The 26,163-nt window shown below is 37.7% G+C and overlaps 1 protein-coding gene across 1 annotated transcript; it reads left to right on the top strand.

Moving 5' to 3' along the window:
• Window positions 1-5,938: 5,938 nt before the first annotated feature.
• Window positions 5,939-24,318, top strand: LOC117403496 (transmembrane protein 161B-like). Its single transcript, XM_034005632.3, has 12 exons — window positions 5,939-6,177; window positions 9,266-9,369; window positions 10,186-10,269; window positions 15,285-15,382; window positions 15,843-15,999; window positions 17,233-17,384; window positions 18,756-18,816; window positions 18,929-19,069; window positions 21,116-21,229; window positions 21,613-21,787; window positions 22,746-22,842; window positions 23,363-24,318. The coding sequence occupies exons 1-12, from the start codon at window positions 6,175-6,177 to the stop codon at window positions 23,626-23,628; spliced, it is 1,452 nt and encodes a 483-aa protein (XP_033861523.3). The 5' UTR covers window positions 5,939-6,174; the 3' UTR covers window positions 23,629-24,318.
• Window positions 24,319-26,163: the final 1,845 nt, after the last annotated feature.

The raw sequence follows: 26,163 nt of genomic DNA, 5'->3' as shown, positions 1-26,163 counted from the left end.
GGTTGCATTTCTGCAAATGGAGTTGGGGATTTGGTCAGAATTAATGGTCTCCTCAATGCTGAGAAGTACAGGCAGATACTTATCCATCATGCAATACCATCAGGGAGGCATCTGATTGGCCCCAAATTTATTCTGCAGCGTGACAACGACCCCAAACATACAGCGAAAGTCATTAAGAACTATCTTCAGTGTAAAGAAGAACAAGGAGTCCTGGAAGTGATGGTATGGCCCCCACAGAGCTCTGATCTCAACATCATTGAGTCTGTCTGAGATTACATGAAGAGAGAGAAGCAACTGAGGCTGCCTAAATCCACAGAAGAACTGTGGTTAGTTCTCCAAGATGTTTGGGCCAACCTACCTGCCGAGTTCCTTCAAAAACTGTGTGCAAGTGTACCTAGAAGAATTGATGCTGTTTTGAAGGCAAAGGGTGGTCACACCAAATATTGATTTGATGTAGATTTTTCTTCTGTTCACTCGCTTTGCATTTTGTTAATTGATAAATATAAACTATTAACATGTCTATTTTTGAAAGCATTCTTACTTTACAGCATTTTTTCACACCTGCCTAAAACTTTTGCACAGTACTGTATATATTCAAAAAGCTAACAATATTTGTGGAGTAGTGATGGATTGTACTGTTTATTTTATGTTTTAACCAAATGGTTTATATTTTTTTACTTGTTTTGCCTGGCATGAAGTGTTTTTAATGATTTGCTTGCCTCGATATAGTGTTTTAGGGCATTTTATTTTTACTTTGTGTGAAACAGAAAACAAGCACTTGAAGAAAATGTTGCCCAGGAAAAGGTAATGGATTATTTCAATCACTTTTACCACTACTTGAACCCCAACTGAAGTGCATCAACAGTAAAAGTGACTGAACAAAGTCACAGCTATTTGTGCCACGTGAAGTTAGATTGTTGTATGCTGAGGATTGTCAGTAAAAAAAAAAAAATAAAGAAAAAAAGAGCCATACAGCCCTACGATAGTCTTGAGAAAATAAACTTAATAGGTACAAACTGTATGGCACACTTACAGTAAATGGAATCAGGAGAAGTTGAGAATCATGTTATGTGCATTTATATTGATCTTTGCCTCTCTGTAAACACAGCCTATAGTTTAAAATTGATACTTAGAATTGACCTGATTTGCATGTTTCATTGCTGCTAAAAAAATACCACATGAAATAATCTATTGAGGTCAACTCACACGGAAAATTACACTCTTGCTGTGAGCTTATTTTTAGAAAAACAGTTTAAATGTTCCAGATATTTTCTTTCATGCTCTATTGAAGCAAGTGCAAAGGCAAAGTCACATTTTTATAGACAGATCCAACTATTTTAGACCATAAAACTAGCTACAAATGACTCCTGGTAATACATTCAGCTGTTTAATCCTGCAACTAAGTCTGTTGTATTATTATTAATATTGTGAATCACCTTTGAAAGATTTACTTGGTATTTGCATATTTTTTTTTTTTTGCCTCCATATGCGTAATTGAGGTTGTAAATGCATATTTATTCAATGTTTTATTTTTTCCTCAAATTGAGGATGGGAAATTCAAGGATGTCTTAAATTTGAAGGAATACGGTACTAGACAGAGGTTTTTAATTTTCTTACCGCAAGGCAAAATGGTACAGAAGAGCTGGTGGCCTTAAAATTGGTGTGAAGCTGAGTTTTTTTTTGTCATCAGACAAACAGCAAGTGAAAGACATGTACCGTTTCTTTGCAGGAAAATAATATTACACTTCACAATAAAATAACTTGTAACAGGAGCCTCTGTGTCAATAACAGCAACTACCCTACACTGGACCAAACCAGCACTATTGCCTTACACAAAAGTAAGCACCGCTTTTAAAAGAATGTAAACCTTTCCACCAAACAAATGTGCTGGAATTCGCTGTATTGTAATGCCGGTGATCAGTCCATCTAGTAGCCACTAGAATTGCAGCATCGTTCCTTTTGGAAAATAGTCATATCAACATGGTATTATTTAATGGTTTATTTTAAAGGTATTGTAATGAATTGGCATCTCAACCCGTTGAATTGACCGGAAAGGCAGTCCAAGTAAAAATGCACACTCTGTAGTTGAGAGGTAAGTACAGGTCTTAAGCTGATGTCAGTATTATTAACATCATCCGCCACTTGGAGGAGATTCATTGCATTCTCCCTTAATCAAAGCTTGTCCTAGAGCAGAAACACAGGTGTGCGTTCACCTTGACTCAGGGAGTTTCAACGTGGGCTCCAAATCGTAACCGCTCGCTGTCCCCAAGGATTCGGCGCAACTTTAGAATCACGTGTCTCGTAAAGCCAGCGTACATGCTGTAGCTATAATGCAAAAAACCAGGATATTTGATTACCAGTTTTCAATAACGGGGGTCAGGATTCTTCCCATAGGGCACCACTGTAATAAACTGGCATCTCAGCCCATTGTTTAAATAAACCCACAAACTGGGCGGTGACGTGCAGGCATCCCCGAGCGGTGATGTGCAGGCATCCCCGGGTGAGCTGACCTCCCCAGTCGAAGGTAAACTGGCATCCCAGGCGATGGCCAACTGGCATCCCCAGGCGATGGCGAACAGGCATCCCCAGGCGATGGCGAGCTGGTCTCTTCAGGTGGTGCAGGCTTTGCAGCCCCAGGCGGTGCAGGATTGGCAGCCCCAGGCGGTGCAGGATTGGCAGCCCTAGGCGGTGCAGGCTTGACAGCCCTAGGTGGTGCAGGTTCTGGAGGCGACGGCAGGTGCAGACCCTCGGGAGGTAGCTCCAGCTCCACTGGTGGTGGAGGCAGAAGCAGCAGGCAATCTTCCTCTGCTGGTGGAGGCGGGAGCAGCAGGTAGTCTCCCTCTTGTGGTGGAGGTAGGAGCAGCAGGTAGTCTCCCTCTTGTGGTGGAGGCGGGAGCAGCAGGTAGTCTCCCTCTTGTGGTGGAGGCGGAAGCAGCAGGTAGTCTCCTCCTGTCTCTGGAGACTGGTGCAGCTCTCCCTCGGTCACTGGAGATGGGTGCGGCTCTCCCTTGGTCGCCAGTGACTTAGGATGCTCAGGCTCCCCCCTCTTGGGCAATGGACGCTGGGGTTCCCCCCTCTTGGGCGATGGATGCTCGGGCTCCCCCCTCTTGGGCGATGGATGCTCGGACAAACACTAATCCAACAAATACCATGCTGGTCTGCCCAGCACGAGTAGCAATTGCTTGCTTTTACTTTCGTTTTCGTTTCTTTCGCTCTCACATACCTCCTCTCTGTGACCACCTCCAAATTAACACTAAATATAATTCCCAATAACAAGTCTCTATAATAAGCGAAATTCAGCTATTGTTACACCCTTACCCTAGCATATTTATGTTTCTGCCTCTGCTCACTCATGATTGGACATCTGCATAACAAGGGGCAGATCTTTGACTCTCCCACTGGTTAAACCTACTAAAGACCTTCAACTGTTTATGTCCCGCCTCCGCTCACTTATGATTGGATTGTCACAGATCTTCTATTCAGCTTTTATTTTATATACAAACATAAAATTCTGCATGATTAAATTGTAAAAAAAAAATATCTGCGATCAACTCTTTAGTTGATTAATCGGTCCAATAAAAATATATAAAATAAGTCTATTCTAACTTAAACTTTCACTATAGATGAGCAACACACTTCTCCTAAATGTTTGGTTGCTTGTTTGTAGGGCTGTGAGCTAAGTATACAAATACTCTCCAGTAGTCATGAATCCAAGGCTTATTGTAATTTCTTTTTAGAAAACACATTCAAATTTGTTTTTAATTCAAGAAAATGCATTTTATTAATGAGAAAAGGCTTAGCGAATCTCAGTTTTTGAAGATAAATAATATGAATTACAAAAACACAAAACCGACACATTGATGAATACAGCTCAGTATCACTAAAGCTTAGGTATCAATCACGTCCTCCAATACAGCTTTTTAGGACATCTCCAAAGTGACGCTGTACAGGCATAATGACTTTGGCCTACCAGCTTCTTACAGTTTAGTTTGAAATAACTTTTTCTTAAATAATATAAACCCCATACTCGTGTGAAATAATGTATTCCAGATAGTGTATTTTTAAGATTTTTTTTTTTTTCTTGCTGGGTTTGAAACATTCCGAAAGACCCCACATAGCAAAACAAATGTGAAGTATGATGTGCATGCATTTAAAAAAAATAAATCATATAAATGTATATTTTGTATTCGTATTACAACACACATTTACAAATAAAGATGGAATACAATTATTATAATGTACATTCTGTTTTTAATTCAAACATTGAGAGAAAAACAAAACTAAATTGGGGAAATAATACATTTAAGGTTTTTCAGAAAAAAACAATACAGTAGTCGAATAGTTAGGCTGTCCGCCTTGCATTCTAAACACAAAGTAAAACAAGTCAGTGTTATTTTTTTAAGAAATTATGTTTCATCTCAAATGTAAAGTGTTTACATGCAGGTCACAAAAAAGGTCCAAATACCAAATAGGGGGTGGTGGGGGTGTTAGAACTCTAAAAAGCACAACAAGAGAGACCTTGGGTTTGTAATAATAGACTCATCACAGTCAGCTACCAGCAACCACACAGTGTGGGGAAGCAATGGCAAACAGAATGCGTGGGTATAAATCCAGTGTTGAGTACAAATTCAATGAGTAATGATGAGGTTGTATAACGCACTGGTGAGATCTCACTAAGTTACTAGTCACTACAACACAAAGAGACATCGTTTTCTTGTTGAGGCAGAAAATTCTGAGCTCAATCAGCTACTAGGAATAGGACAACCTAGATGGGCCGAATGGCTTCCTCTCGTACGTACATGTTCGTAGGTTCTTATTTGTGTGGTATTTACCCAACAAACAGAAAATATGAAGTCAATTTAAGATTGTTGTTACCCAGCTTGTTATCTGAGAAAACATAAACATTTGTTTTGATATTCTAATAGCATATTGAAACACCTGTAAATGAAGAGGGAGACATCAGTCCAAAAAAAACGATGCACGTCACATATACATCTATACTATTAATGAAGGCACGTTTCCCATCACAGCTCGCATATCTAGAATAATATTTATCATTCATTTTAATTTTATATATATATATAAAGAACACTGAAAAAACGGGATCGGCTGCGTTTCAAATAAACCTCCCCTTGGCTTAGGCCTTACCTGGGTAGTTTACAGAAAGTTATTATTTTATTTTTTAGTTTTTTAGTTTTTTGTTTTTGTTTCATAAAAATCAGGAAACTGTCGTGACACCCAGGTTAAAGTGACCTCTGGGCTAACCCTTGTTGTAACTAGGCCAAAAATAATATAGGTGCCACAATTTCATTCTAAAGATTTGGTAGACGTTGAATTTCTCTAATGTCAACAGAAAAAAAAAAAAAACAGAACAACCCACCCACTCTTACAGTCTGACACTTCTCATCTGTTCTGTCGCCAAACACACACTCCAGCTGTGATACTAAAAAAAAAACTAGCCTGCTGAGATTTTTGGACCAGCAACAAAACAAAAAGATACGAATGAATGTTTTTGCCAATAATAACGTTTTGTGTCTGTTAATATTGTCATGGACCATCGTCGGTGATGTTTATCAAGGCGTTTGTACAATATATATTAACAACAAACAAGTTGAGAGAAATGGATAGGTGTAAAAAACACAATCATATGTGTTAATCTCGGGTTCAGCCGTCAGGACCCCTGGGACATAAACTTTTTCTGCTCACAAACGGTTTGTCTATAAATAAACCTGATACAAAAATTACGTTATTTTCAAAAACAATAACACCACCCAGTGTTTATATTGACCAGCGTTAAACTAGCTATTCCGTGAAATGTTTTCAAAGCAATCCCAGTCAATGTTTGTGTGAATATGCCATAAGAAATTAAAGGTTTTGTATTCAATACCTATTTAGTTTGTTTGTCAGGCGTTTGCGTTAGTCAGCCTGTTCCTGGGGTCTTAACGTGACCTCTAAAGCACTGAAAACCATGAAGCGTTGAGCTGTGTGGAAACAGCTGGGGATTGCAGTGTGTGCTTTTAATACTGTAATATACAGCGAGGAAGTCAATGAAATCAGACTCAGAATTTATAAATAAGACTATCATCAGGAAGGCTTTATGTGCTCCGAGCCGCTGGACTTCCGACTGTTTAGAGAGACTGCCGGTGCTATACAGTTGATTCTTTTATTGCAAATATGGTGAGTATACCCCACACAAATGAGGCAGTGTACCTGTGTGCTTTGGTACCGTTACCTTGTAACCGTTTAATGAACATCAGAGTCTAGGTGTTGCTTGAAAAGGATTTGCACAATCTACTAGATGTTACAGTCAGTGGTATTACTGTACAAGTGTTACACACTGTCGTTCATGTGTCACTGCTGATGTGTGAATGTAGTTGAAATGCTTAAAGTAGCGTATATTTTAAATGTTACATTCTGTGTTCCCATAATTCACGGACTGGTTTTCGAGCTCAGAATAGAAAAATATAAAATAATAATAATAATAATAATAATATTTTGAATCATGGAATGTGCCAGTAGATTAGATAACCATCATTGTTGACCTCTACCTGGCCTAGATTGCCTACACTGCCCTACCCTACTACATACAGTACCTGACGTGGTGTAGAAGCAACTAACGATTATACTGTCTGTGTGTGTGTGTGTGTGTGTGTGTGTGTGTGTGTGTGTAATATCTCTCGATCGATAGATAGATAGATAGATAGATCATCTGGTTAATTGGTAAGCTAATAATCAGATCTAGGCAATTGATCATGTACAGCAATGGATTAGCGGTGTTCTTACCAGCTTCTATACAGGTGTGAGCATAGCCTAACTACACCCAGTCATTGCAGGTAACTGGTAATGCACTTTTATACAAAGACTGTTTCTTTATATACAAGAATGTGGACTAAAAATGTTCAGAAGAAGAATTTGTACAAGTGTGAAGCTTCTGCTGAGGCTGAGCTGCCCTTTAAATCTCAGTGGATAAGGATGGTTATCCTGTCTCATCTAGGCAATTTTTTTGTTTGCTGGAACATGTTTGAGATGACTTTATACTGTGGTAACTACAGTGAAACCTGATTTAACCTGTCATCAAAAGGACTGAATGTTTCTGACCACTAATGCTTAGTAGCTTCTCTCCTTCATTTGTTTTGTTTGTTAATTTTTTGGCTTCCTAATATCTTCAACCAATAAATACCAAACCATAAACCACAATGAAAAACACTGATAATTAAGCATTTTAAGCAGTTTCTGCATACCAATTATCTTTGCTATCCCTTGTATTAAATCCATTTCTGCCAATATTTCATTGCATTCTTTACAAAGAATGCAATCAGTGTCCTGCCACATCATTCAGGTAGAAAAAACATCATCTGAGGTGCTTGGGAATTGTGCAGCTGTGTCCTTGGATCCTGCTTAACCTAGCACTGATTTGTCAGAGGAGGAATAGTGTAAAGTAAAGCCTACTGTACGTAGCAGCCATTTAACTTTGTGGTGGACATTGCACAAATCACTTACCTGTTAAAGGTTTTACATCAGATCCAGGCTTTAATGTGATCATTTATGTAACATTCGACTGGGAGATGACATCACATCAGTGCAGAAACCTGATCCATTACAGTACCCTGAATGTGTTGGAACATTTTCTAGAGAAAGATATAAAAACACATTGTTTATAGATCCAATAGAACTAACAAAAAACTGTAATAAATTACATTTTGTTGTGGAAAATACACTGTTTAGTAGTGATTTAAAGGCATGATTTCCTCAAAGTGTAGGATGTTGTGTCATTTTGCTTTGGATTCATATGTAAAGCTAAGCTAATTGGTAATTGTATTAGCTTATATTGTGCTTAGTTTACCATAAACTAAACTCAGAAATCTAATTCCCGTGTGTAATGAAAATGCAGAGTCACTGTGTTGCATTTATGGATGAACTGAAAAAACAAACTTATCTATCATAAGATGGACAAATAATGGTAATAAACACCGTAATACAATGTAGAATAGTATTTCGTACTGTTTCTGGTTTAGTTGCATTGTGATAAAAATAAGGACATTAAAATAAGGAGATAACAGCAATTGAAACATATTCAAGTTAGTTACAGTACATATATATTTAACACCTGAAAGAAAACCACTTGTAAGTATTGTAAACATTTCTAAACTACTGACCTGAGAAAATGATCAAAGTCTTAGTTTTTTTTGCTGAATGTGCCAGGCTTTCTACTATTTTATTTCTGAACTTTTTTTCTGAGATGCCATTATTAAGCCCGATAGAAATCCATGTGCTTGAAAGGCTAGTTTTAGTGTTTTTTTTCCTGCTGATGTGGCTTAACCACATAAATCATGTAATTATGTTATTGTTTGGAGCCAAACACTTCCTAATACAGGCATCTCTAGTTGCACCCACGGCAATTGGCACAAGGCTGACATCAATTTGGAGCCCTGCATTTGCAAAGTTACTGTAAACAGAAGTATTTGCTATTGGTGTGGAGCGGCCCAATGACCTTCACAATGGTTTTTGAAGGAAGTGTTCAAACATAACCACAACTGTGTAATAAAGTCAATTCATTGTGCCCTGAACAACTTGCTTATCTCTGTAATTGTTATCTAAATGTTCTTGAGTTACAGCGATACTGTAACACAGTAAGTGGTTTAGTAAGAGTTTAGCATGATTGTTGACGCATACTCTTTTTAGATAAGCCTGCCAGAATGAGTTTTAGGTTTCCCCAAGTTGAATCTGATTGCTTTCTAAACTCAAACCATGCAGCACTTTAACCTCCTAATGGCTTGGTTGCAAGTTTAGATTTATTAAACCTTGCAAGAAATCCATACCATGCTTATCAAACAAACGTCTGTCTGTGTGTGTGTGTATATATGATAAATGTGTATGAACATGGCATTATTCTTAGACACTGTCTCCATCTTCCGATTATGAAACTTATATGCCAAATTTCTGGATCTATACTTTTTTGAAAACACGAACACAATTATGAACAGTATTTAATCAGTATTTTAATTTGGGGAGGTGTTTCCTCAATTTTGTAGTGGATGATACCTTAACCCCATAGTGGTGCCAAGACAGATGATTAATTAACATAAGGAAGGCATTGAAGTAATAGGTTGAGTAATCCCCATTGTTTTTTCTTATGAAAAAAAATAAATAATGTCACCATTTTCGGTGGTGCTTTTATTTAAAATCACAGATGCCACTGTCTTGTTAAAACCTCAATAAAATGGCTTCAGTACAAACTGATTTTTTTGTTTTGTTTTTGTTTTAGGGTGTGATCGGCGTGCAGCTGGTGGTTACCATGGTAATGGCCAGTGTCATTCAGAAAATCATACCTCACTATTCCTTTGCCCGCTGGTTGCTCTGCAGTGGAAGGTAAGGTCAACCGTGTGAAACTGATCAAACTCTGCAAACTTTTATTCATTAGGCAGTTATTCTTGAAACCACAAATCTTGAATTTACAGAGTAAATGATTGAATGGAACTGACATTATTAAACTTTTAGCCTCTGGGTGTGCTCTTGGAGCTAAGCCCGTGGTTATTAAACTTAATTGCAAAAGTTGGAACTTCAGTTTAGGGGGTATAGCTAGGAGAGAAAGCTAGCTTTAATATTACAGGATATTCAGGAGGGGCACCAAAAATTGCCCATAATTCTGAAGTAATTGAAGTAGGTTGAAACATTTTTCATTTAGTATATGGATAGTTTTATTTATATCTACTTTGTCTTGTCTGTATCTTAATCCTTTTCTATTAATTAAATTAAATAAATGAACCAGTACAGTATAAGGAGCAAGGTACTTCTGGTAGTTTTTATAAGAACTCAGACTCCCAGAAGCCTCACTCTTTGGCTCTCCTTCTCGGTAACCAATCAGCGCATTTCAATTAGAGACTGTGTTCCTTGATGTGCAGCTCAAGTGCAGCGTTGACATGTTTCCCAACGATAATTTCAGTTTATATGCAGCTTTAAAACAAATACCCTTAACAATATGCACGTTTAACATATGTTTGTCTATGAAATCCTAGTACAGTAATACTGTACATATTGGTTACTGGAATTAGTTTGTTAGATCTATGCTAATATTCAATATTGTCATGGAGATCAAGCCCCAATTTGGTATTGGTTAAAATGTTTGAGTAACGTTGTGATTTTTTTTGTTTAAATCTTGATATTTGTGTTTCTTGCCTCTTGTAGTTTGCGTTGGTATCAGCATCCTACGGAAGATGAGCTGAGGAGTCTCGCTGGGAAACAACAAAAGGGAAAAAACAAGAAAGACAGGTAGGGGGCTACATTCATGTTTGATTCATTGTCATCTGCACTGCTGAGATTAAATCTGCTGCTTCTGGTTTTTTTTGGGTTTTTTTTTGTTTGTTTTTTTAAACCAATAGAAGCATAAGAAGTTAAATCTCATTGTGGCTATGTTACTGTGACTGAAGCAAAACATGCTTGATTATCACATATTGATCCCTAATCTCAAAACTTTTACTGAAGTTTGGCCTATTTAAAGAAATACATTTCTGTTTTTAGGAATAAAAAAGCAGTTTGATATTCATATAACTATTCGTCGCTCTAATTCATTCATGTCGGCAGCTGTCAACAGTAGAATCTGACTGAGCTGAAAGTAAAACGACAAGGACACATGTAAACAAAGTGTAACACCATAAAGCCAGTTTTGACAAAGCTAATTTTTCTAACAAGCGTAGATAAATATCAAATAAAAGTATGGATATCGTGTTAGGATACAATCGGGTACTATTATTATTATTATTATTATTATTATTATTATTATTATTATTATTAATAATAATAATAATAATAATAATAAAAAAAATATTTTTTCAAAATTATTCAGTAACTGTTAAAGTAGTGATGTATGTCAGACATGATAGGCAGGCTCTAGGAGGCCTACAGATCAGCTGTGCTGAAGTTTAAAAAAGTAAAGCTTTTATGATATCAGATTTATCGTATGATATATTGTAGCAACTTAGAATCCCAACGGAAGTAAGGGGACAGTCAGTTGTCGTATTGTCGTGTAGAAAATCAGTATTGCCTTGATTTCCTAAACGTTTGTGTCACAGCTGGTCGTACAGAAGCATACTAAAAAGAAGATACAAATCTAATATTGACACTTTTCTTTTGGCACACTCTCAATCCACTAACCTGCCAGAAATAACTATGAAATCAATCAATATCCGCATACAAGTGTGCCGCAAGCTCATTAATGCAGCCTCTGGCACTGCGAGACCTGCAGGAGAACAGCCCCCAGATGTTGCAGACCAATGCAACACGACAGGGGTGCGCTTATTACGTAGAGTGGAACAAAACATTTAAATATTCTTCTCTTCCGTCCCTCGACTCGTTAAATATGGTACAATGCTCTAGTCATCTAAATGTTTCAAAACGGGACATCATTTAGACATAGTATTATTTTTACTTAGGTTTCTCCTTTTGCACACTTTACTTGGTAAAACAATGGCTAGCTCATTCCCCATTGCCAAACGCTGTTGACATGACCAGAAACGAGCCTTTAATGAGGTCTGCAGTCATGCTTAGTGATGACAATGCAAAGCCTTAGATTTGAACAGAAGAAAGGTTACAAACGAGAGGCCATTCGGCCTATCTTGCTTGTTTGGTTGTTAGTAGCTTATTGATCCCAGAATCTCAGCAAGCAGCTTCTTGAAGGATCCCAGGGTGTCGGCTTCAACAACATTACTGGGGATTTGGTTCCAGCCTGCCACAATTCTCTGTGTAAAAAAAGTGCCTCCTATTTTCTGTTCTGAATGCCCCTTTATCTGATCTCCATTTGTGACCCCTGGTCCTTGTTTCTTTTTTATGTCGAAAAAGTCCCTTGGGTCGACATTGTCAATACCTTTTAGAATTTTGATTGCTTGAATCTGATCGTCACGTAGTCTTCTTTATTCAAGACTGAATAGATTCAATTCTTTTAGCCTGTTTGTATATGACAAGCCTTTTAAACCCGGAATAATTCTGGACGCTCTTCTTTGCACTCTTTCTAGAGCAGCAATATTCTTTTTGTAGCAAGGTGACCAGAACTGAACACAATATTCTAGATGAGGTCTTACTAATGTATTGTAAAGTTTTAACATTACTTAACTTGATTTAAATTAAACACTTTTCATTTTATATCCAAGCATTTTGTTGGCCTTTTTTATAGCTTCCCCACACTGTCTAGATGAAGACATTTCTGAGTCAACATAAACCTCCTAGGCCTTTTTCATAGATTCCTTCTTCAATTTCAGTATCTCCTATATGGTATTTATAATGCACATTTTTATTGCCTGCGTGCAGTACCTTACACTTTTCTCTATTAAATGTCATTTGCCATGTGTCTGCCCAGTTCTGAATGTTGTCTAGATCATTTTGAATGACTGTTGCTGCTGCAATGGTGTTTGTCACTCCTCCTATTTTTGTGTCGTCTGCAAATTTAATGAGTTTGCTTACTATACCAGAATCTAAATCATTAATGTATATTAGGAAGAGCAGAGGACCTAATACTGATCCCTGCGGTACTCCACTGGTTACCTTGCTCCATTTTGAGGTTTCTCCTCTAATCAGTACTTTCTGTTTTCTACATGTTAACCACTCCCTAATCCATATGCATTTATTTCAATCCCTACAGCATTCAGTTTGAGAATTAATCTTTTATGCAGGACTTTGTTTAAATCTTTCTGGAAATCTAAATAAACCATGTCATATGCTTTGCAATTATCCATTGTTAATGTTGCATCCTCAGAAATGAAGCAGGTTAGTTAGACATGATCTCCCTTTCCTAAAACCATGTTGGCTGTCTCCCAGGATATTGTTACCATATAGGTAATTTTCCATTTTGGATCTTATTATAGTTTCCATTAGGGCTGGGACAATGCATCAAATTGTTGGAATAACCATCGATGGTTTGAAAAAAAAGAACAAAAAAAAACACATCTATCAGTTCATTAATAGGACAGTTTTTTATTAAGACCGGCAAAATTTAAATCTACGTTCTTATTCCTTGCCTTTCCTTTGGTTCCTTTAAAAAATTATAATAATAAAAAAACCCTCCCCACCCACTATGCAGCACGTATGTTTTCAGAGTAAGCGTGACAAAAAAAAAACCTAGAGAAGAGACTAGAGGTAGGCTGCATTTCAGGATCAGATTTTGCTAGTTAAATTGTCCATTTAATTTAATTTTAAATAATGCCGTCAGACGTTTTGGAAGTTTTTTTTTTTTTACAAAACAAAATGGAAAGATAAAATACGCTGTTTGTGGAGTTTTAATGATCTTCTGTGGCAATACCACCAACCTGCAGGATCATTTAGTAAGACAGCACCTGACAAAATACGACAGCGGGAACACAAGTAAAAAACAAAAGGAACACCTTCAGTGACAGCTTATTTTGGAAAGAAAGTTCAAAAAGCATCAGAGCAAAAGAAATAACAGGCCTGATAGTGGATGTTGTCACCCAAGATATCAGACCTATTAGTATAGTAGAGGGAGCTGCATTTAAAAATCTGATTGCAAATCTTGCTCTGGGCTATGAAATGCCCTGTCGAAAGACAATCTCCAAATTCATTACTCTGGGTCACCAACGTGCAAAGGAAATTCAATGTACATCACTACCGATGTATAGACAAGCATGACGCAAGAAGCGTTTTTAACAGTCACCTGCCATTACATTAAGCAAAACTGGGAACTCTAGTCAAAAGTATTAGCGACACTAAAATTACACGAGACACACAGCTATGAATTTTGCAGAAGCAATCACTCAGATAAACGCAGAGTTTGACGTGGCTACAAAAGTAATAGCTTGTGTTCATGACAACGCGGCCAACGTGTGCAGAGTAATGTCTTTGCTTTCTGCAGCTACTTTAGATCTCACGACTGAGCAGTGGAAGTTAATGGCTGAGATACTACCTCTACTACAGCCATTCGAACTGGCTACAGTACTTTTGAGTGCAGAGAAAAACCATACGGCTAGTCCTTTGTACCCACTTGCAACAGGGATAAAACATAGACTGACTTAAAAGGAGACACAGTCTTCAAATTCAACTGATTTGCTAATTCCAGTTAAACAGAGTTTGAGAGATAAGCTAGTGCGTAATTTGTCTCGGCGATTTTGTTTACGTCAGCTGAATGACCCAAGTAATGAGGTTATGCCACTGCTTTTTGTGTCATTTCTTGACCCCACGATTTCGCCATCTAGATTGCGTGTCTGAAGCACTGTCTTCCAAACTAGTGAGGCTGGTGGAGGACAACCTCGAAAATGACAGAAATCGTGCCTGTATAAGTGAGTGCAGCACAGAGGACTTGCCTGTTAAAAAGAAAACGAAGACCGAACAAGCAATGGAATTGTTACTTCGTGGACGGCAACAAACACACACTACTTTTGTGGATCAGTATTAAGTTTGCAATTCTCCAGTCTGTCGGTACAACCCCTGTGTCAAGGGATTTGCTGTTATGGTACAGTATAACTTGGCACATCCGTTCTTAACTCTTTAGAAGGGTTAAGCAACTTTTGTTTTTGTTGATCTCAGATTTGCAAAAGCTGTAAATATGGGCACGTCTCAAAGGTGTCTCCCCTAGATCCCCCATCTTTTTTTGGTGGTGAGTACAGTGACTAAACCTTGATGCTAAACGTTGAGTGCATCCAGAGTGGCAGGAGACTTCAAAGAAAAGCCCATAGTCAGGAGGAGTTGTGGAGCACGCCAGATCAACGCTAAGCCTGCAGTGCGTACAGCCGAGTGCCAGCTGTCCTTGGGAGTTTCAAGCCTTTAATCTTGCCCTCTCTCAAGTTGGTTGGTCTGAGCTGTGTTTGTTCCCTCCATGTGCTGGCTAGCAGGGCTCCTTCTTCAGATAATTCCCTCTGTAAGTCGCTCAGTACTGGGACCCTCACAACACCATCGTAGGGTTTCAGTGTCAAACTGAAAGTGAAAACACTACCAGCAGCCCGTCTGTGCTTTACCTCTTTTTGGCCTCTTAAATTTGTCATGAAAAATAACAATACATTGGATAGTGCCAGTCAATATCAAACTTCTATTTTATTCATGAAAAGTATCTTTAAGTGACTCATGAGCTTAACAAATGGGTATTGTGAAAGTGTAATAATCATTATTAAATCATGTCTAATTGTATAGTGATTTTTTTCTTTCTCTCTCCCCTCCTATTTTTCTCTGTCTTTTGGCATTTTACAAGAAAGCCATACTACAGTACTGTACTGTTCTCTCCCACAATGGGGGGGGAATTAAAGTAAATGTAATATTGTAGTTATTTAAAATATTTGGTTTCCTTTCAGGAAGTACAATGGACACATAGAAAACAAACCGCTGACCGTCCCGAAAGATATAGATCTGCAGCTGGAAACCAAGTCCATTACTGAAGTGGACACACTGGGTAGGAGGAACAATGGATTATTTTGTATATGGCTTCTAAAAGTAGAGCGACGCTTTCTGCATTAGCAGTAGCAGGGAGAGCTGTGCTGAGCTGTTTCACATGATGTTTTTCATTTAAGTTTATTAGCCTATATGAAGTTACATAAGATTCAAAATGAGATATGAAGCTCAATTTACTTCATGGTTGCTGTTTTGGGGGGAGAAGGTGGCTATGATAAGGTTAATCTATTGGAGAAACAAGTCTGATTCTTTCTAAAAGCATTATGTAAAGGTGGAGCTCTTTTCTGTTAGTCTAAGAACTTGTTGACTGCTGCTAAATAATAAAATTGATATATATATATATATATATATATATATATATATATATTTTTTTTTTTTTTAATGTGTCCATTCAGACAACCTCCTGTAAGATTCACTGATATCATTAAGATCAGATATGCAATGAAGCTTGTTTCTTTCAGCTCTGCACTACTTTCCTGAGTACCAGTGGTTGGTGGATTTCACAGTTGCAGCTACGGTCGTGTACCTCATTACTGAATTCTACTACAGCCTGGTGGGTCCCTCTAATGAAATGAACATCAGTGTAGTATGGTGTCTGCTGGTCCTGGCCTTTGTAATGTATCCTTTAAGAGATCCAGTACGCGTTCAAAGGTGTATCTTATAATGACAGGATATAGTATTATAAGTGAGGGCTGTATGAAGTCTGAAGAGAGGGGTGGGGTGCATATAGCCCCAGGACTATAGAGTAATGGAAGTCCCTCCTTTCTCATTTTATTATTTCTAATATAATCATACATTAATGCTTTTTTTCTGCATGTACAAGTTGCTGTTTTGTAACCAGATAGTTCACCTGTTCACATACTCTTCACAACTGAAGTAGATTCAGTCCTAAATTAATTATAGGGTGATTTTATATATTTTGATAATTTACTGTAAATATAATATCTACTTTAAATATAGCTTGTATTTCAGATTTATATAGCAAGCTAGAGATAGTTTGGTCAGGGCTTATACTGTAGTGGGTTATAATATATTTAATGTTAAATATCCCTTGTTTTAAAGTTCATTGCATTGAAGATGTTAAGGGTGCTGAATTTCTCTCTGCAGATAAGTCTTTTTTTTTTTTGTTTCCTGGCACACCCAACTGATTTTAACTGACAAGCTTAGGTGTTGAAGCTTCAGCTGCATGTAGCACGGACAGCCTTCTCAATTTCAGTTTAATATTGACCTCTTTGAGAGAATTTTCTCTGAGCTTCGGATACATGTAGCTTGTCTCCTCCATTTATACTTGTCAGATAAGCCTAAAACCCTACTTTTCAAAGGTATTTTAGGATCGTGTTCTGCCTTCGTATAAACTAAACAACCTTGTGGCAGTTCAAGTAGAGATTACCGATATTAAATGCGTTTCATTGGTGCCTCTTTCAAAGGTAGGTTTCTCTCCCACTATCGGTGTTCTTGTTGAGACAGTGTAGTGGTAAAGAGACTTGTAATGAGCCTGCTTTCCTTCATTTGAAATGGTAATGCCGAGGGATGTTCCTTTGTGCATTAAACACTTTTATAGATTCTTATACAGCTGCATCGGTCTTCCTGCACAACTTAAAGCGGTTGGGAACATCTCTTGTGTCAGAAATGGTGATGTGTATTGTAGAGATCTGTTCTTCAGTTACTTCTTTCAGTTAACTTATATAATAGTACACTCTGCATGCAGAAGTGTTGCATGTTGCCATGTATACATACAGGTACTGTTGAATATCCATTCTGAATGTTCAGTATTCAGGGGGTAAATTCCAGGCTGTTTCCAAGTATTTGTATTTTCCCTTGAATTATTTCCTTAACATATTTATTTCCCAGGAAGGTCCTCTTCTCATTGACAGCTCACTACTTTAAAGGGGAGGAAGGAGGAGAGCGATCCCTCTGCATCACATTTGCATTTTTCTTCTTTGTAAAAGCCATGGCCATCCTAATCATAACAGAGAACTACTTAGAGTTTGGATTGGAAACAGGTATGATTCTGTATGTGTCAACAACTGTGAGTTCGGTAAAGTTTTTTTAATTTGTGGATGCAGAACCAATCAATCTTGTTTTAGTAAAGCTGCTGTGGCATAATCTCGGCACTTCAAGATAATCAGACCTTTATAATAAGCCAAGACTGATGGGAACAAAGTTCTTGAATTGTGCTGTGCTGTGCTGGGGGTTAATTCTGCCAGGTGTTGAGGCTGTTTGGAAGGGCTGTCTGACGTGGAGAAAACGCCTGATCTGTGGCAGGAGTTAAGGATACACAGAGTCACCTACATAAAGGGACTTCACCAGCCTCTTTGAAAATAACAGCTGCCCTTGTCTCTGAGCCGGCCCCCTCCTGTCTCTACAGGGGGCATCTGAGACATTTGTGCACTTCTCAGGAGGGAGGTTGAACTTCTCTAGTTAAATGTTATGAAGGGCTGGTGGTTTGCAAAAGCCCTGGTGACACAAGCAAGGACCTAATTACTTGTTGCTAAAAGGCTGCTGATCTGTTGAGGTCTTTTGGCTTGGAATCACCAATATCATTTTCTTTTGACGTTTGTGGTTAAAGTATAACATAATGCATTGCGTTATGGTCTTGGTGGGCTTGTATCTGTTTAAAGCAGGCGAATAAGCTCAGGCTGGTGTAAAACCAAATGCTGATACTGGGGGTGAAATGGAAAAACATAGGAACAAAAAATTGCACGCATATTTGATTCTAGTTGTAAGTATCATTTCAACCATATTACTTGGCTTGTAACTACATGGATATACAGATAATGTGTTTGAAACTCAATACAGTTTTTTGTATTGTGATAATAAACTTGTACAGTCTGCAGTATAGTTTTAAATATGTATACCTGTGTGTCACTGCAGCACACACGGTTATACCTTGTATTTAGTACCAGGATTAGGCCTGTCTAATATTCACAAAATACAGGTATTATTTGAAAATGTATGATTTCTATAAAAAGCTAAATAATCTGTAGTATCCATTTTGGTGTAGCAAAATAACCCGAAGGATAGGATGATTGCAATGAAGCCCAAATCGGTACAAAGCAATCAGAGTGCCCAATGTAGGTCTAAACCCCTAGGATGAGTTCCTTTTAATAACGGCAGCAATTAATATGTTGCTTTTCATGTCAAGACATTTCAAAGCACTTTGCCTCATATAGAATTAGAAACATTCACAAAACTGCATAAAACACAGAAACACATCAGCAAATTGAGCAGTTCACAAATACACAAGGATTTGGTTTGTGAATAATATTTCTGATGCTCCGTTCCTTTTACAGAGTACTAAGACAGAGGAGAAATCCTAGCATAGCTGGTCAATCCAGTGTAACTTCTTTTTTTTCTTCTTTTGTGCTGTTAAGGGTTTGCTAATTTTTCTGAAAGTGCTGTGCAGTTTCTTGAAAAGCAAGGCCTGGATTCCCAGTAAGTTTATTTCTGCAATGTCATTATTATTTTTTAAATGATTTCAGAACTAGTGTAGTGTGTTACAGAACCAATCTATTTAATACCCTTTTTATTCATTTTTTTTTTGTAGGGGCCCTATATCCAAGCTAACGTTCAAACTCTTCCTGGCTTTGCTGTGCTCTCTGATTGGTGCTTTCTTAACATTTCCTGGCTTGCGTTTAGCTCAGATGCACCTGGATGCACTGAATCTGGCAACAGAAAAAGTAACACAGTAAGTGGTGCAGTAACTCAACCGTTCAGTTTGCCTAACTTCAGTACGGCAAACAGGCAGGTTTTGCTTCATGCTGACAATGTGCTATCTGGGTTGTGTAGCAGAATGAGACTCGCATTTCACAAATACAAAAGGATACAAGTTTTAAATCCTGTGTAAAGATGTTATTTTTATTTATTTGGCCTCAAATGCATCTTGACCCGTTGAAACGTTTTAACAAAATTTAAGATGCCTCAATTTTAAAAACAACAGTTAAATACACATGGCTTGGAGAAACTAAGAGTTTGAACTATCCATGACATACCTAAAACGCTGTTAACGGACATATCGGTCTAGATTTATCAAAGCTATTTTATCCAAATTTGTCATTAGCACTGGTACCACGTGTCTAGTGTCTCAGCATTAGCAATGGGCAAGAAAAGGGACTGAGGTGGAGCAAGAAGACACAATGTAGTAATGGTCGTAACATTTAAAGGAAAAACAAAATGATTAAATTAAAACTTCAAAGTGGATTCCAATAAAGTACATTTATAGTTAAGTACAAATTTATTTAGAACTTTAATGTTCATCTAATTAGTAAGTCAAAGTAGTTGATTTCACGGTGCACATTAGACCCTACCAGCAGTGTTGTGGTATAGCACTTGCATGAGGAAGTTGGACATGGAACAAAAATAAGGGGACCCTTATTTTTTTTTATTTTTTTTAAACTGCTGCACCCTGACAGTACTGTTAAGCACGTTCTATTACTGGTGTAGATCAAGTTTAAAGTACTTTTGCATGAAACAAACATTAGAATTTGTGTTTAGTACTGTGACCAGTGAAAAAGTCTGTGGTTTGCGAGTACTACTGTCATTTAACATTGAATTGGTCATTATAATAACTTGTGTTCACTGTATTGAAATTGAAAGATGCAAATGAACAAGAATATTTCAGTTTCAATATAACGGATGAATACATTAGTGCATTGTGTTTCCTCCCAACCTTAGAAAAATGTATCATTGATTTTAAAAGTTTAATGCTCATGAAACTGATCTCGCAGCTGTTAAAGAAATTTACAACAGTCCAGAATAAGGTCTGGTGATATATCCGACTGTACAGAACAGTGGATTATTTTTAGACAGAACTGGTTTCTATTTCACTCCTCCCCATCAGTGGGTATTTAAGACATGACTCTGGAATCGGCATATTGCAAGAGATTATCCACTTTGTCCTGGCTGGCCTCACTAACCTGTTCACCTTGTGGTTTGTGGCTTACATGCCCTGGTGTCACAAGCTGGATTACTTCCCGCAATCCTTACACTCTGGAATATGGTGGTGTAGTGGCAGGCGGTCAAGGCTGGTCAGCAGCAGATAGCAAACCCCGACTCAGAAATGCAAGTTTAAAGCACCTTGGCACACTTAATAATAACCAACGAAACACAGAAACAAATCCAAGGGTTGCACAAAACCCTGTAACACACAGAATAACCCCAAAGCTACAGCTGTTCTGGTGCTGTTTCTCTTACTTTTTACTTCCTCTGTTCTGGCTGGGCACCACAATGTCACAGAACCATCTCCAAACAAACATTCCCTTTGTTCTCTTTTGTAGGGTGTGGCCAGGGGAAATTGACTTCAATCGATCACCACCTGTCCACAATCCACGCTTTCTCAATTAAATAATTAAACAAAACAACTGGTTATCATGAGGTTGTGCAAAGGCAGCCACAAAGCACACGTTTCGCCCTGTCAGAAATATATACTGTAAAAATGCATATACTATGAGGTCAAACCCCTTTAAATATCACTTCAGTGGGACTGAGCAAAAATGGCAAACATATGCAAAGTTGACTTTATCACCAATTACCTGCCAAAATATGCACAAAAAAGTGTTCATGCAGAAAATGTTGGATAGGGATTTACAAGAAAGTTATTTTGCTAATGAGAGAGATGAAAATGTTGTCAAAGCCTTGGTTTTCCACACCCTTAAATAGTTATTTCAAATCTGGTAAATGACTGAACATCAGAGTATTGGAAAGAAACTAATTTAGTCTTTTTTTTCTATTTAAGGACTTTACTACATATCAACTTTTTGGCTCCTTTAATTATGGTACTGCTGTGGGTGAAGCCTATAACCAAGGACTACATAATGAACCCAACGCTGGGTAAAGAAAGCGTGCCATTGTAAGTTTGCCAAAACTGAGTGTCTGTTTATTTCTGCACTGTTTCAGAATTTCAGATGGTGTAGCATCAGAAACCCTGAAATCGGACTAAGGCATTTTGACTGTATTTCCAAAGTTGCCGTTTTTAATGAATTGCTAAAGTGTAAGTTGATTCAAATGACGTTCTTACTTTGAGGTTTGCAAGCATTCTGAGTGGTTCTTTTGCAATTACTTCAATACGTATTTTATATTGATATGCTTTAGTAGAGGCAGGCAGCCGTAGACATGAAAGGCATCCTAAAAGCTAAAGGGGCAGTAAAAAAATAAATAAAAGAAGTGAATTTGAAGCTGGTTTCTTGCATTGTAGCTAAAAAGTACAGCACTGACCTGTGAACCGATCCACAGAATGACAGAGGCCACCTTCGACACCCTGCGCTTGTGGGTCATTATCCTGCTGTGCTTGCTGAGGCTGGGCTTAATGCGCCGCCACCTCCAGGCATACCTGAACCTGGCCCAGAAGTGCGTGGACCAAATGAAGAAGGAGGCTGGGAGAATCAGCACAGTCGACCTGCAGAAAATGGTAGGGACTTTGACAACAAAAGCTGAAAGGAAATCTTGTATGGTTGGTGGGGTAGCGCGTTGACTTGTTTGCCTGTGGTCATTGACATGCTTTGAACCCGAGGACACTGCCAAGGTGAATTGAGCTAGGAAGTGAAACAGTAAGTTGTTTCCTGATAAATGTGTTTAACCTTGTGTAGTACAAAGTGTTGTAAAATGAAAATCTGAGTTTGCAAATGGATAACAGGTAAGATTTATGGAAATATTTTGTCAAGTCTGACCACAGTGACAATTCAAGTGTGTTTTCATAGACTCCGATACACTAATTTACTTAATGTTACCTTAGGTAAGGTAGTCTGAGATTAATGCTCATAGGGATATTCTTTTCATTCAATTAATACAAATAGCTGAATTTATACTATATTTTATGTATAGATGGCTGTATAGCCTACACAGTAGTAATTTAGATTTGCGTATAAGCAAACCCTTATCAGAGATCAAAACCCACTGATTAAAAAAATGTATTCACATCATCTGAGCTGTTTGATGTTGCAGCTCATAAATTTAACACTGAATGCTCAGCATGCACAAGCACTTTCCTAATAAACTGGAGGTACAGTAAAATACGAGCATGGAATTCAAAAAGAGATCTCTTTCCATTAAATCCTAAAAAGTTACTCTTTATAGAGCCCTGGATTTTTATTTTAGTGCCTTTTTTATTTTAGTGGATTTTTAGGCTTACCTAAGTGTTTTTTGTTTTTTTTTTCATCACAGAATGTGTAAATTCAGCATCTAAACTTACATTTGCAAGATTATGGTAGACAGGGGTATATCTATGCTTAAAGCAGTGTCAGATTTGTTTAGTTTGTGGTTTTTTTTTTTTTTTTCATTTTAGATTGCATGTGTTGCCTACTCTTAACTGCCATTGCCAGTTCCACTGGTGTTTGCGTTGTGTCTGATGGTGCGTTTGTTGTCCGTAGGTTGCTCGTGTGTTTTATTATCTGTGTGTGATAGCCCTTCAGTATATGGCGCCTCTGGTGATGTTGCTTCACACAACACTGCTGCTAAAAACGCTAGGTAAGTGGGCTTCACTTTGTAAAGATCTGACACAGCAAGGTCTTTACACCACAAAGCAATTTGCACCATTTTCTTTGTGAAAGGAAAAATTACATTAATAAGTTACAAAGCCATTAAAATATACCACATGCCACATTTTTGAGTCAACTGTCTATATGGTCTGTTACCAGTTTTGTAGCCTGATATGAGCACAGTGCATTAAAAAGCACTGTCATCTTTATTATACCCAGGAAAGCACTGACTACCCAGCAAGGTTCCCTGGATGGATGAACCAATTGTACTTGAGCTACCGATTCCATTCAGTTTTGAAACAAACACATAGCAGGCATATAATATACTGTAGTACCAGATATGTTTTTTAAATGGAAATGTATATGTAAATATATTTCTTTTAAAGCTGTACATTTGAAACCTATGTAACGAATGGGGGGGGGTAAGTTGGATATAACCAAAGGGGCTTTAAATATAATTTGTTCTTTAATATTATTTTATTTATCATATTCTTTTCTTGTTTTCATAGGTGATCACTCCTGGGGTGTTTACTCTGAGCCTGAGGGGCTGATACACCCTGATCACATGCCTGCTGCCTCTCTGCCACTCGCAGCTCCTGAAAACACAAAGGTCTCTGTGGCACAAATAACAATGGCGCTAGGCAGCCTTAGGAACGTTTTCACTCCACTGCTCTTCCGTGGGCTTCTCTCCTTCCTCACCTGGTGGATCGCTGCCTGCTTGTTTTCTACCAGTCTTTTCGGGCTTTTTTACCATCAGTACCTAACTGCTGCATAAGAACGAGATTCCGGGAAACTTCAAAAGCAGGAAGTGAAAGGTCCCAGGTAGCAGATGAGGTGGAGACGGAGGAGATCTTTAAAAACAAAAAACAAAAAAAATTAAAAAAAGAAACAAAAAATAATAATACCTGTGGTCATAGCATATCGGTAGAGTACCTTTTTCAGTGCTTCCTATAAGATTTTCGGGATGCGGAAAAAACAAAACCTAAAGAAAAAAATGATATTGAGGTGAAGGTAACTGAAAGCTGATTTCTAATGGAGACCGTCAAGCAAGTGAACAACATGTCTCTGATGTTGGGCCTTTTTGTTTCGACATCGATTGCCGGCTTCAAAAAAATAAATACAAAAAAGAATACCATGTTTTGATCACGTGACACCTGTTAGGGCCGCTTTAGATACAGTTTATACAGGATCTACAGAACTTAAACAGGTATATATTGATGGAATGTGAACAAAGTTTTTAATGTTACATCTTGATTTTTTAATGTATTATTATTATTTAATTTATTCAGTAGAAACTGAGCCATATTTAACAAAAGTCAGATGTATGTTTCTGTTGGAAAGAAGATTATACTTTTCACAGCTATGTGGGGATTCATAAACGGTTTAATGCTACTGTATATTACAGTACAGCAAGAAGCCGTGATGCCTGGAGCGTGTGTGACTGAAGGTGAGACTTTTTCACATTGATGTATGCAAGCATGAGTGCTGCCAGTTGAAGCAGTGTTAAGGTAATACAATAAAGGGCATTTTGACTGTGTTAATGGCCATAAACTGAAGGGTGCGTTGTTATGAGAAGCTCCAAATCTGTCTGGAGCTGCAGAGTCACATTTTAAAATGTATGGAGTAGAGCCAATGCGTTTCATCACTGAAGTAAACCATTGAATCCTTAAGAGACGGTCCTTGCATACGGTCCAGTCTTTTCCTTTGCTTCATAACAAATCCTGCACTTTTAGAATGAGGGTGACCATAAGGGTTTTGGTTGTGTTTTTTTCTTTCCTGGCATTAGATTCCCTTTACTGAAAAGTGGCTGTGGTAGTCCCAGAATAAGCCCAGGTCATTAAATAGCACATCCAGTCCTTTACTTTTAAGCTTCTTGTGTTGGGGAGCATGAGCAATTTATGATGGAGTTTTGACAAAATGTTTGAGAACTGCCATTGAAGGTTACTGTTGACTTGTTTCTGTAATACAATAACACGCAGGTGTATTTGTTTTTGTTCTTCCTGAGAGGGAACCTTTTTATTGATGATGCAGCATTTTTTATAAGGAAAAGGTTTCAGAATGTACACAACTTTCTATGTAGAAGCTTAGAGCCTTCCTTTCTACATCATTTCAATAAGTATTCAAGTTCTCTAATGAGTTGCTTTTTACTAGCTTGTAACAAAATACATACATACTCTAGTACATGTGTTTTTTGCGCTGGTATTATCTAAAAGAGCCTTGAATTTAGCAATAAACCTGGCTGGCATGTATACAATTATTACTTTTTTTTTTTACATACTGTACAATACCGTACACACACATGTCCTTTACATCACTGTACAGCTAAACTGTTCACTTCACACCACTTGTTTCAAGGTTTACATAAAGGATTATTTGGCATTCTTAAAAAAACAAACAAAAAAAACCCCAGTATAAATCTATACTGTAATCAATCACCATATCCACAAGAACATTCCAAACTGTGCAATGCAGCACTTAAAGAAATGCACCACTCTTGCTGCACAAACACTGTCATGTCTTAAAAGAACAAAGACGGAAATTGCGCCTCAAGTTTGGAGGTTGCTACTGAGGGGGTCCTTATTTGCGAAACTTGTTTTTAACTGATTGCCTAAATCAGATCTGAATTTAAACATGAGCTGTTTTTTAATCTAAGCTGTTCTACACAGGTCTTTGTAGACTTAGCAACAACAGTAATTATGTAAACATTTTGTAAGCATTGTTTTAATGTCGCATATTATTTGTTCACTCGCTGGGATGTTTTTTACAGCACAGAATAAAGTAGTACAATGTATTTATCCCTGTTTTTATACTTTAATTCTAATATTTGAGTGTAATTTAATGTTAGTTAGTTTGTTAAATCATTTCCTTGGTTTAGGAAAAGGAATAAACCTGTGATTTAGATTGAACAATCAAAGCACCTGACGTTTATTTACTGTGACAAACCCGCCACTTGTTTGAAATATTTTAGTATTCATGTTATGAAGTATTAATCGTGGCTAATTGCATATTATTTCATCTATCCACATCTAGAATTTAAAAGCAACATGGCAAATCTGCTGATTCATGAACGAACTCTGAGTACGATTGTTTTTTGAGCATCAAGGAGAAAAGCACAACATGTGGCAAGTGGTGTGCCACATTTGATATCCCTTATAAAAGTATTATCATAACGCATAGGTAAGCATTGTGAAGTACAGAGGTGTGGTAAAACATGGTAAACTATGATAAATGCATAGTATGCCCATGGGTAGAGTGCAAAATGTTGCCAGTGAAGGGGCCATGCACGAGTGAAGTGGTTCTCAAACCACAG

Source organism: Acipenser ruthenus, chromosome 2, assembly GCF_902713425.1.
Source record: "Acipenser ruthenus chromosome 2, fAciRut3.2 maternal haplotype, whole genome shotgun sequence".
Lineage (NCBI taxonomy): Eukaryota > Metazoa > Chordata > Actinopteri > Acipenseriformes > Acipenseridae > Acipenser > Acipenser ruthenus.
Note: the sequence above shows the minus strand (reverse complement) of the source record. Positions and strands in the feature narration are given on the sequence as shown.

Excerpts from the sequence above, each read along its gene's own strand:
- LOC117403496 (XM_034005632.3), top strand. Across the intron at positions 10,270-15,284 it reads GGAAAAAACAAGAAAGACAG|GAAGTACAATGGACACATAG; the intron begins GTAGGGGGCTAC and ends GTTTCCTTTCAG. Across the intron at positions 18,817-18,928 it reads AAGCAAGGCCTGGATTCCCA|GGGCCCTATATCCAAGCTAA; the intron begins GTAAGTTTATTT and ends TTTTTTTTGTAG.